We start from the raw sequence: 11,996 nt of genomic DNA on the forward strand, positions 1-11,996 counted from the left end.
TGACCAGGAAGAGGCTTCAGGACTGTGAGTTTCCTTGAGACAAAAGAGAGTATGGCCATCTAGTTCTTAGTATGAGAGTGTCGCCTCGAGCTCCCTCACCAGGTGGAAATAGCACTGGGCTTGGGAGCCAGAATGAGAGTGGGAGGGGAAGCTCTCAGTGGTGAAGCAGCTGAGGTGCAGCTGGGCCTATGGGCCTGGGAAGCAGTCTTGTGACACATCTCTTCCAGCCCACACCCTGGGTCTGTAGCTGGGTCCCACAACCTATCAGATGGGCCATGCCCTGGACTTGGCTGCTGCTCCTCCTGCTCCTCCTGGTCCTCTGGTGTCCAGCCCTGCCCACAGGTGAGCCCCTGCTCTGAATCCCTTTCTGGGTCCTATTAGACTACCCAAGCTTGCGCCCTCACTCTGGGCCTTCCTGAACATGGCAGTGGTTCAGGGAAACAGGTGAGAGAACTTTGGAGGCCTAAGGAAGGCACTCACCAAAAGGCTAGTGTGCTATTTCCCTAGTAGTAGCTAGAAACTTCCTCAAGTTCATAGTACTGGCAGACAGAGCTGCCTCCTCTTGCAGGATCAACAACCAAGAAGGAGCAAGCTGGAAGGGCACTCACACTGGGGAGTAGGGGTGGTGCAGCCAGGACTGTGTATGGAGTGTGGGGGTGATGGGACACAGGCAACACTGTGAAGAGCTCTCCTCTCCTCCCTGCCCTCAGTATTATTCCAACGGAGCTCCCTACTCCCCTGGACAGTGGGCTCTCAGGAGTAGTCTCAGAGGTACTGGGACCCAGTCTCAGAGGCTTCTCAGTGACATTTTCCCAGTGACTTCCCAGTGGCATCATCAGGTGCAAGGACATAGATTCAGGCCCCCAGTCCCCACCTCTGGGAGGCAGAAGGAAGCTGCATGAGTAGTGAAGTAGTGCTGCAGATGTCTTTATCTCTCCCTCTCTATCTCTCCTTTCTTCTCAATTTCTTTTTGGCTAAACTAAAAAAAATAGATTCATTGATAGACCACCAAACAGAGTGTGCACCTTGCCATGAGCATGACCCTGGGTTTGAGTGCTGGCACCACACAGAAACATCACGGACAGCACTGGGAGAGCTTCATGGGTGGTACAATAATGCTGCTGTGTCTCTCCTTTCTCTGTCTCTTCCTTTCTCCTAGCTCTTGTTTATCACTCTCTTGCTCTAAAATAAAGAATGAAAAAACTATGAAAATAATCCACTTTAAATAGATGGATTGTATGGTATGTGAATGATATATTTTTACAAAATATTTATTTATTTATTTATTCCCTTTTGTTGCCCTTGTTTTATTGTTGTAATTTTATTGTTGTTGTTATTGATGTCGTCGTTGTTGGAAAGGACAGAGAGAAATGGAGAGATGAGGGGAAGACAGAAAGGGGAGAGAAAGACAGACACCTGCAGACCTGCTTCACCGCTTGTGAAGCGACTCCCCTACAGATGGGAAGCTGGGGGCTTGAACGAGGATCCTTATGCCAGTCCTTGCACTTTGCGCCATGGGCGCTTAACCCGCTGCATTACCACCCGACTCCCTGTGAATAATATTTTAACAAATATTGTTGTTAAAGAAATCCTACAGACCCACAGAATTTTTTTTGTTTTTTTTTCAATTTATTTGTTTTACTTTTTTTAAATTTCTTTTTAATTATTACTATCTTTATTCATTTATTGAACAGATAGCCATAAATCAAGAGGTTAGGGGGGTGGTAGAGAGGGATGGAGACAGAGAGACATCTGTAGCACTGCTTCACCACTCGCAAAGCTTTCCCCCTGCAGGTGGGAACAGGGGATTCAAACCTGGGTCCTTGTGCATTGTAACAAGTGTGCTCAACCAGGTGCACCACCACCTGGCCCCTTTTTAAAATTTCTTTATTGGGGGATTAGTGGTTTACAGTCGATAGTAAAATACAATGGTACATGTGTAACATTTCCACATAACAATACAACCCCCACTAGGTCCTCTTCTGCCATCATGTTCCAGGACCTGAACCCTCCCCCTCACCCGAGTCCTTTACTTTGGTGCAATACACCAATTCTAGTTCAAGTTCTGATTGGTGTTTTCCCTTCTGATCTTGTTTTTCAACTTCTGTCTATGAGTGAGATCATCCCATATTTATCCTTCTGTTTCTGACTTATCTCACTTAACATGATATCTTCGAGCTCCATCCAAGATGAGGTGAAGAAGATGAATTCACCATATTTTAGTAGCTAAGTAGTATTACACTGTGTATATAGACTACAACTTGCTCAGCCATTCATTTGTTTTTGGGTAAGTGGGTTGCTTCCAGGTTTTAGCTATTACAAATTGTGCTGCTGCTATGATTTGTATACACAAATCTTTTTTTTTTTTTTTTTTCTTTTTCTTTTCTTTACCAGAGCACTGCTCAGCTCTGGCATATGGCAGTATGGGAGATTGAACCTGGGACTTAAGAGCCTCAGGCATGAGAGTCTCTTTGCTTCACCATTATGCTATACCCCCCCACCCCCATTATGCTATACCCCCACCCCACAAATCTTTTTGGATGGGTATGCTTGGTTCTTTAGGATATATCCCCAGGAGAGGAAATGCAGGATCATAGGGTAGGCCCACCTCTAGCCTTCTGAGCATTCTCTAGACTGTTCTCCACATAGGTTGGACCAACTGACATTCCCACCAGCAGTGCAGGAGGATTCCTTTGTTCCCACAACCTCTCCAGCATTTGCTGCTGTTACCTTTTCTGATGTGTGACATTCTCACAGGAGTGAAATGGTATCTCATTGTTGTCTTGATTTGCATTTCTCTGACCTACAGAAATTAACTGAGAATATCTGTGTGCAGTTTTGCCGTATTTGAACCAGACATATGCTTAAAGAAACAAAAACTCCAGATACCCCTTATGCTCTCATTACAGATCCCGTATCCTTTCCTTCCTCCCCAGAAGTAACGGCTCTCCTGAGGCTGGCTCAGCAAGGTATTCTAAGGATTTGTTTACACCTCTTCTGTCTTTCCCATGGAGCTGAGTTCTTGAGCGCAAGGACAATGTTTTAATTAATGTTGTACTTTCAGTGTCTGGCAAAGAAAGATGTAGATATATACAAGTGCCAGAAAGATGGCTAGATATAGGTAGAAGCTCGAAAGAATAGGTGTGGAGGGAGTCGGGCGGTAGCACAGCGGGTTAAGTGCAGGTGGTGCAAAGCACAAGGACCATCATAAGGATCCCAGTTTGAGCCCCTGGCTCCCCACCTGCAGGGGAGTCGCTTCACAAGTGGTGAAGCAGGTCCACAGGTGTCTATCTTTCTCTCCCCCTGTCTTCCCCTCCTCTCTCCATTTCTCTCTGTCCTATCTAACAATGATAACATCAATAACAATAACAATAATAACTACAATAACAATAAAAAAGCAATAAGGGCAACAAAAGGGAAAATAAATAAATATAATTTTTTAAGTTTAAAAATAAATAAATAAATAAAAGGAATATGTATGGAAAAGATGGATGGAGCTAGAAAGATAGCCTAATGGTTATGCAAAAGACTTAAAATTTTTAAAAATTAATTTATTATTTATTTATTTATTTTTACCAGAGCACTGCTCATCTCTGGCTTATGGAGGTGCAGGGGATTGAATCTGGGACTTTGGAGCCTCAGGCAGGAATCTCTTTGCATAACCACTATCCTATCTACCCGTACCGCAAAAGACTTTCATGCCTAAGGCTCTGAAGTCCTAGGTTCAGTTTCCTAGAACCAGCATAAGATAAAGCTGAGCAGTGTTCTGATAAAGGAAAAATAAAATAAGATAAAATAAGGAGCAAGAACTGGATGAGTGGATGATAGGATAGACAGATAACAGATAGATAGATAGATAGATAGATAGATAGATAGATAGATAGACAGATAGATAGTGGAAGAGTAGCTGGAAGGAGAGAAACCCAGATGGAAGGAGAAAAGCCTTCTTGTGAGGGTGTGGTCGGATCCGTGCCCCACAGGTGCATGCTCTCTTGCAGGAATCAATGGCACACCTTTCCCCTCTCTGGCTCCACCAATCACACAATTCGTGGATGGAAAGCAGCAGACACTGGTAGTTTGCCTGGTCCTCGATGCTGCCCCTCTTGGTATTGACAGCGCTGTCTGGTTCTCAGCGGGAAATGGCAGTGCACTGGACACCTTCACCTATGGCCCTTCCCCTGCGGAGGATGGCACCTGGACTAGCTTGGCCCAGCTTTCCCTGCCCCAGGAGGAGCTGGCAGCCTGGGAGACGTTGGTGTGTCACACTGGGCCTGGGGCTGGGAACCAAAGCAGGAGCACCCAGCCCCTACAGCTGGCAGGTGGGGATGGCATCTGGGATCCCGGGTTGCTCCCTGTCATTTCTACATACCTGGGGCCAAGATGTAGTGGGAGGGAGGTTAGACTCCAGCCTATGAAGGCATGGCCAAGTACAGACCATCTGGGTGAGGTGATGAACTCAGAGAATGGTGGCCTTGGGATCCTGAATACTGGGGTTTACAGTTGTGACAGCTCATTCAAATCCAGGCTCTGAAACCCATGACTTTCAAGAAGTGGTAATGCCTCTTCCCTCCTAGAGTTAATAACACACACACACACACACACACACACACACACACACACACACACACACACTTACTGAGAGTTGATAATTCTCTCTTCTTTAAATTATTATTTTAAAGACTTTATTTATTTATTAATAAGAAAAATAGGAGGAGAGAATCAGACATTGCTCTGGTACATGTTCTGCTGGAGATTGAACTAAGGACCTCATGCTTGAGAGTGTAATGCTTTATTCACTGCACCACCTCTCAGACCACAAGTTAAAGATTCTCTATATGGGGGCTGGGTGGTGGTGCACCTGGTTGAGCATACATGTTATAATGCGCAAGGACCTGGGTTCAAACCCCCAGTCCCCCCCTGCAGGAGGAAAGCTGTGCGAGTGAAGTAGTGTTGCAGGTGTCTCTCTGTCTCTTTCCCTCTCTCTCTCCCCCTACCCTCTAGATTTATAGCTGTCTTTATCCAGTAAATACATATAACTTTTAAAAAAAGTTTTCTATATGTAAACATACACACACACACACACACACACACACTATAGCTTTTTTGTTGTTGTTGTTTTTTGGTTTTGCCTCCAGGGTTATTGCTGGGGCTTGGTGCCAGCACTACAAATCCACTGCTCCTGGAGGCTATTTTTCCCATTTTGTTGCCCTTGTTCTGGTTGTTATTATTATTGTTGTTATAGCTGTTGTTGTTGTTGGATATGACAGAGAGAAATTGAGAGAGGAAAAGAAGACAGAGGGAGGAGAGAAAGATAGACACCTGCAGACCTGCTTCACTGCTTGCGAAACAACCCCCACCCCCTGCAGGTGGGGAGCCGGGGGCTTGAACTGGGACCCTTGCATAGCCCTTGCGTATGTGTGCTTAACCTGCTGCACCAGTTTTTTCAAACATGTTTCTTTAAATTTTTTTTTATCTTTACTTATTGGATAGAAACAGCCAGAAATCAACAGGGAAGGGGGAGATAGGGAGGAAACGAGACAGAAAGACGCCTGCAGCCCTACTTCATCACTCGCTAAGCTTTCCTCCTGCAGGTGGGGACCAGGGGCTCAAACCTGGGTCTTTGTGCATTGTAATATGTACGCTCAACCAGGTGCACCCCCCCCACATATATAGTTTGTATTTAAATATCTAACAATATGATACCCTACGTATTTTTTTCACCCTACATATTTTTTAAAGTTTTTATTTATTTATTAATACAAGAGATGGGACAAAAGAAAAGATATTCTGATACAAATACTGCTGGGGACTGACCTCAGGACCTCATGCTTAGGAGTCTAACACTTTATCTACTACACCACCTCCCAGATCACTGACACCTTAACCATTAAAATCAAACAATAGGGCTGAGAGATACATCATCCATTCACCCATTAGAATATGAGCCATATGAGCCATATGATATACTAAGCCCTGAGTTTGAGCGCTGGCAACATAGGAAATACCAGGAATGACGCCATCGGAGATCCAGGGATGGTGGAGCTGTGCTGTGGTGTCTCTCCTTTCTCTAAGAAAATATAAAGAATGGGGTGGGGGTAAATAGCATTATGGTTATGCAAACAGACTCATGCCTGAGGCTCCAAAGTCCCAAGTTCAATCTCCCGCACCACCATAAACCAGAGCTGAGCAGTGCTCCGGTAAAAAAATAGAAAGAAAAAAAGAAAGAAAGGAAGGAAAGGAGGAAGGAAGAAAGGGAGAGAAAATAGAAAGAATGAAACAGTTGGTCCAGGGAGGCTGCTATGCACTGTCATCATGCAGGCAAAAGGCCCCAGTGCCCTATTAAGAAATATATAGTAGGGAGTTGGGCAGTAGTGCAGCAGGTTAAGCGCAGGTGGCGCAAAATGCAAGGACGGGCATAAAGATCCCAGTTCGAGTTCCCAGCTCCCAACCTTCAGGGGAGTCGTTTCACAAGCGGTGAAGCAGGTCTGCAGGTGTCTCTCTTTCTCTTCCTCTCTCTGTCTCCCTTCCTCTCTCCATTTCTCTCTGTCCTATCCAACAATGATGACATCAATAACAACAACAATAATAACTACAACAATAAAACAACAAGGGCAACAAAAGGGAATAAATAAATAAATATATACAAAATTAAGATATATATTGTAAATATTAAATACTAACTTTCTGTCGCTTATTGAAGGTTTACTTTGTGGCAAGTACTGCTCTAATCATTTTGCATTTATTTACTTATTTATTTATTTTACCAGGGTACTGCTCAACTCTGGCTTATGATTGTACTGAGGATTGAACCTGGAACTTCAGAGTCTCAGGCATGAAAGTCTTTTGCATAACCCTGCATCTTTTAATTTTTTTTTATCTTAAAAATCATGGTCCCTTATATACTTTGAATTTATGAAGTTATGTCATTATTTTCCCCATGTTACAGTCATAGAGACATTAAGGTACCTGTCCAAAGTCAGTTATTATTACTATTAAGCAGATAATTTACTTCCTTTTTTAGGATTATGTTAGCTTTGTCATCTTTCAAATGAAGCTGTTGATTGAATAACACCTTATCTTCCAAAGAAGATGACATTGCAAATTCTTCCAAATAAGAAAATGGACTCCTTGTTTAACAATTCAGGGCCATCTCAGCCTCCCTGAACACAGAACAGGGCGCAGTGTGGAGTCTAGCAGATGTGGGCTCCTCAGAGGACAATGCAGCACATGGGCTTAGGGTGGTGGCTTCTGACTCATTCCCCCATCTTATGGAAAGCTTCCCTGAGGGTGCAGCAGAGCACTGAGGGGGTTGGGCACGGCCTATGACAAAGGACTCATTCCTTCTTGCCTGGCAGGAAGGGCCTCTTCATCCCGGACCTGCCTTTGGGAGCCTCTCATAGGTGAGTACTGGGAACCTTGGACCCTGTTCACTTGTGGCCTGAAAGGTCCCACTCAAGGGCTGGTGCATGTTCTGTAAGGAAGCTCCCTTGCTAAGCTGGGCTACTGGCTATCAGGGGGCCTCAGTCTCCCGAGATAAGATGGGGATGAGTAGGGCTGCAAAACAACTCACCTGGATAGTAAGTCTGCTTTGCCATGATTTGCCCATGATCCAAGTTAAAGTCTAGTCCCCACCACACCAGAGGAAGCTTTGGTGCTATAGTCTGTGGTCTCTCTCTGTCTCTCTTTATATCTGAAAAAGTCATCTCAGAGCAATGAAACTCCAGCAATGACAAGATAATTATAAAAGTGTGTGTGTGTGTGTGTGTGTGTGTGTACCCTCTAACTCCAAACTAATTCCTGGACACCAGCTGAGAAGCACAGGTTCAGGTTAACAGAAGGTTATTTTTATTTATATTTATTTATTTATATTTTTGTCTCCTGGGTTATCGCTGGGGCTTGGTGCCAGCACACAAATCCACTGATTCTGGCAGCCATTTTTTCCATTTTACTTGATAGTACAGAGAGAAATTGAGAGGAGAGAGGAGGGGAAGAAATTGAGAGGAGAGAGAAAGATAGACACCTGAAGACTTGTTTTACAATTCACGAAGTGGCCCCACTGCAGGTGGGAAGCCAGGGCCTAGAACCCTGGTCCTTGTATGGGTCCTTGCGCTAGGTACCCTTAACTGGGTGCACCACTGCTTTCCCTGCCACCTCCCCCAAGGGTTTGTTTTTGTTTTTGCCTCCAGGGTTATCGCTGGGGCTCAGTGCCTACACCACGAATCCACTGCTCCTGGAGGCCATTTTTTCCCTTTTGTTGCCCTTGTTGTTTATTGGTGTTGTTGTTAATATTATTGTTGTCATTGTTGTTGGATAGAACAGAGAAATGGAGAGAGGAGGGGAAGACAGAGGGGGAGAGAAAGATAGACATTTACAGACCTGCCCTTGTTGTTTTATTGTTGTTGTAGTTATTATTGTTGTTGTCGTTGTTGGATAAGAAAGAGAAAATAGAGTGAGGAGGGAACACACAGAGAAGGGGAGAGAAAGATAGACACCTGCAGAGGGGGGGAGCCGGGGCCTCGAACCACAATCCTATGCCAGTCACTGTGCTTGGTGCCATGTGCACTTAACCTGCTGCGCTATCATCTGCCCCCTGCCCCCCAAGAGTTCTTAAAGCTGTCCTTTGGCAGCCCAGGTGCATGTCCTTATGTTTGGGTTCTGTCACAAGGGGATACTGTCTGGAGGGACTGGAAAGAGTAAAATAAATAAATTAATAAGAAAAACAGACTCTTTCCACCTGCAGGGAAGAAGCTTCAGGAACCATGGAACCGTGCTGCAAATGTCTCTTCTCTTTATCCCGCTCTTTCCCTCTTTCTCAGAGTCTCTCACCATGTAGCAAAACAAGAAAGGGAAAAAAAAAGGGGTGGGGGTGGGGAAGAAGTCAGGTTCTGCTTCCTGACCCATAGAGAATTTTGAGCTGGCCGCTCTCCTCCTTATAAGGTATTAATTCTTACCTGACCTTCATCCCTCTGGTTGTGGGGAGGATATAAGAAAAGGCAAGGGACAATCAATAAGTAAATAAAGTTGAGGAAGGTATTTGTTATTTACCAGTAAGTGCTGAGCAGAAACACTAGGAGTTTACTAGCATTTGGTGGACTGGGAGGAGGAATGGTGAGTGCAGGCAACTCTTCCCTGGTGAGCCCTAAAGGGCTCTTTTTCTGTGCAGGGATGAGGGGTCTGGCCCTGCGCTTAGAGGCTATGCGTCTGCTGCTCTTCAAGCTGTTGCTGTTTGACGTGCTCCTGACCTGCAGCTGCCTGCATGGATGGACCAAGTTGGGCTCGGACACCCTCTCCCTGCCGCCTCCGACTGGGTTTCCTATAGTGACGCCTGCACCACCTGCTTTATCCTCTCTGCCCCACCAGCCCCAATTCCAGAGGCAGAGAAGCAGGAACCAAGCTTAGGTCTGGAGCTCCTGACAAGTCCTCAGAATTCTTGCTCCAAGCCTTGAAGAAATTGTCTGTGAGCTTCCTGTCGGCTAGGTTCAGCCTCTTCACGCAGACTTTCTGAAAACCAAGGCTGTGTCTCCCTGCAGAATGCACCCCCAGAACATGGAACTCCCCCCAGGTTCATGGGACATTTGAGGTGGGAATAACGGAGAGCAAGTAGAAAACTTAAAGGACACAAGCAAATGATAAATATATAAATTAATGCTGGGCTGGGGAGACAGCATAATGATTATGTAAACAGCTTTCATGGCTGAGCCTCTGAGGCCCCAGGTTCAATCCCCAGCACCACCACAAGCAGAGCTGAGCAGGCTCTGGAGTTTCTGTCTCTCTTACTATATGTCTTTCCTTAAAATAAACATTAAAAATTAAAATAAAAAATAAATTCATGTTTGCTCTGAAAGAGAGAATTTGGTAGATATAAAGAATGTCAGAAAAGAGGGGGATAAATAGCATAATGCTTACATAAACAGACTCTCATGCCTGAGGCTCTCAAGTCCCAGGTTCAATCCCCCACACCACGATAAACCAGAGCTGAGCAGTGCTCTTGTTAAAAAAAAAAAAAAGAGGGGAGTCGGGCGGTAGTGCAGTGGGTTAAGCACACGCAGCACAAAGTGCAGGGACCAGCATAAGGATCCCGGTTCCAGGTCCCCCACCTCCACCTTCAGGGGAGTCCCTTCACAGGCGGTGGAACAGGTCTGCAGGTGTCTGTCTTTCTCTCCCCCTCTCTGTCTTCCCCTCCTCTCTCCATTTCTTTCTGTCCTATTTAACAACGACGACAACAATAATAACTACAACAACAATAAAAACAACAAGGGCAACAAAAGGAAAAAATAAAGTAAAAGTAATAATAATAATTAAAAGAATATCAGAGGAGGCTGGGCTGAAGCACAAGGACTGACGTAAGGATCCTGGTTTGAGCCCCCAGCTCCCCACATGCAGGGGAGTCACCTCACAAGCAGTGAAGCAGGTCTGCAGGTGTCTATCTTTCACTCCTCCTCTCTGTCTTCTTCTCTCTCAATTTCTCTCTCTCCTGTCCAACAACAATAGCAATGGAAACAATAACAATAACAACAAGGGCAACAACATAGGAAAAATGGCCTCTAGGAACAGTGGATTTGTAGTGCAGATACCAAGCCCCAGCGATAACTCTGGAGGCAAAAAAAAAAAAAAAAAAAAATCAGAAAAAGGCCTGGAGATAGCATTGTAGTTATGACTGAGGCTCTGAAGTGCCAGGTTCAATTCCCACCCCGCAAACCCTTAGTAAGCTAGAGCTGAGCTGTGTTCTGGTAACAATAAGTTATTAGGGGGGGCCGAGTGGTGGCGCACCTGGGTGAGCTCACAGGTTACAGTGTGCAAGGACTCCTTCTTTCTTTACCTTCCCCTTTCTTTACCAATTTTTGGCTGTCTCTATCAAATAAATAAAGATTAAATACTTAAGAAAAAACGGGGGTCGGGCAGTAGCGCAGTGGGCTAAGCACACGTGGCACAAAGCGCAAAGACCTGCATAAGGATCCTAGTTCCAGCCCCGGCTCCCCACCTGCAGGGGAGTTGCTTCACAGGCGGTGAAGCAGGTCTACAGGTGTCTATCTTTCTCTCCCTGTCTCTGTTTTCCCCTCCTCTCTCGATTTCTCTCTGTCCTATCCAACAATGAACGACATCAACAACAACAATAATTACAACAAGGGCAACAAAAGGGGAAAAAAATGCCCTCCAGGAGCAGTGGATTCATGGTGCAGGCACTGAGCCCCAGAAATAACCCTGGAGCCCCAGCAGTAACCCTGGAGGTGAAAAAAATTAAGAATAAATAATAAGTAATTAAATAAGTAATAAGGACCAGGTAAGTGATGCAATGGATAAAGTGTTGTATTCTCAAGTTTGAGGTCCTGACATCACATGTGCCAGAGTGAAGTTCTGGTTTTCTCCCTCATCTTCCTCTATCCTAAGTAATACGTTGTTCCATTAGGTAGTTCAGTGGATCAAGCACTAGACTCTTTTTTTTTTCTTTTAAATTTATTTCTTTATTGGGGTATTAATGTTTTACATTCAACAGTAAATACAATAGTTTGTTCATGCATAACATTCCCCAGTTTCCCATTTAACAATACAACCCCCACTATGTCATTTATCATCCTTCATGGACCTATATCCTCCCCACCCATCCACCCTAGAGTCTTTTACTTGGGTGCGATATGCCAATTCCATTTCAGGTTCTACTTGTGTTTTCGTTTCTGATCTTGTTTTTCAACTTCGGCCTGAGAGTGAAATCATCCCAAATTCATCCTTCTGTTTCTGACTTATTTCACTCAACATGAATTTTTCAAGGTCCATCCAAGATCAGCTGAAACTGGTGAAGCCACCATTTTTTACAGCTGAGTAGTATTCCATTGTGTATATAGACCACAACTTGCTCAGCCACTCATCTGTTGTTGGACACCTGGGTTGCTTCCAGGTTTTGGCTATTACAAATTGCGCTGCCAAGAACATATGTGTACACAGATCTTTTTGGATGGATATGTTGGGTTCCTTAGGATATATCCCCAGGAGAGGAATTG

The 11,996-nt window shown here is 44.8% G+C and overlaps 1 protein-coding gene across 1 annotated transcript; it reads left to right on the plus strand.

Moving 5' to 3' along the window:
- The first annotated feature begins 206 nt into the window (after nt 1-206).
- Nucleotides 207-10,883, plus strand: PTCRA (pre T cell antigen receptor alpha). Its single transcript, XM_060190904.1, has 5 exons — nt 207-342; nt 2,910-2,969; nt 3,999-4,319; nt 7,356-7,400; nt 9,164-10,883. The coding sequence occupies exons 1-5, from the start codon at nt 276-278 to the stop codon at nt 9,397-9,399; spliced, it is 729 nt and encodes a 242-aa protein (XP_060046887.1). The 5' UTR covers nt 207-275; the 3' UTR covers nt 9,400-10,883.
- The last annotated feature ends 1,113 nt before the right edge of the window (nt 10,884-11,996 follow it).

The sequence above is a fragment of the Erinaceus europaeus genome, chromosome 4 (genome assembly GCF_950295315.1).
Source record: "Erinaceus europaeus chromosome 4, mEriEur2.1, whole genome shotgun sequence".
NCBI lineage: Eukaryota > Metazoa > Chordata > Mammalia > Eulipotyphla > Erinaceidae > Erinaceus > Erinaceus europaeus.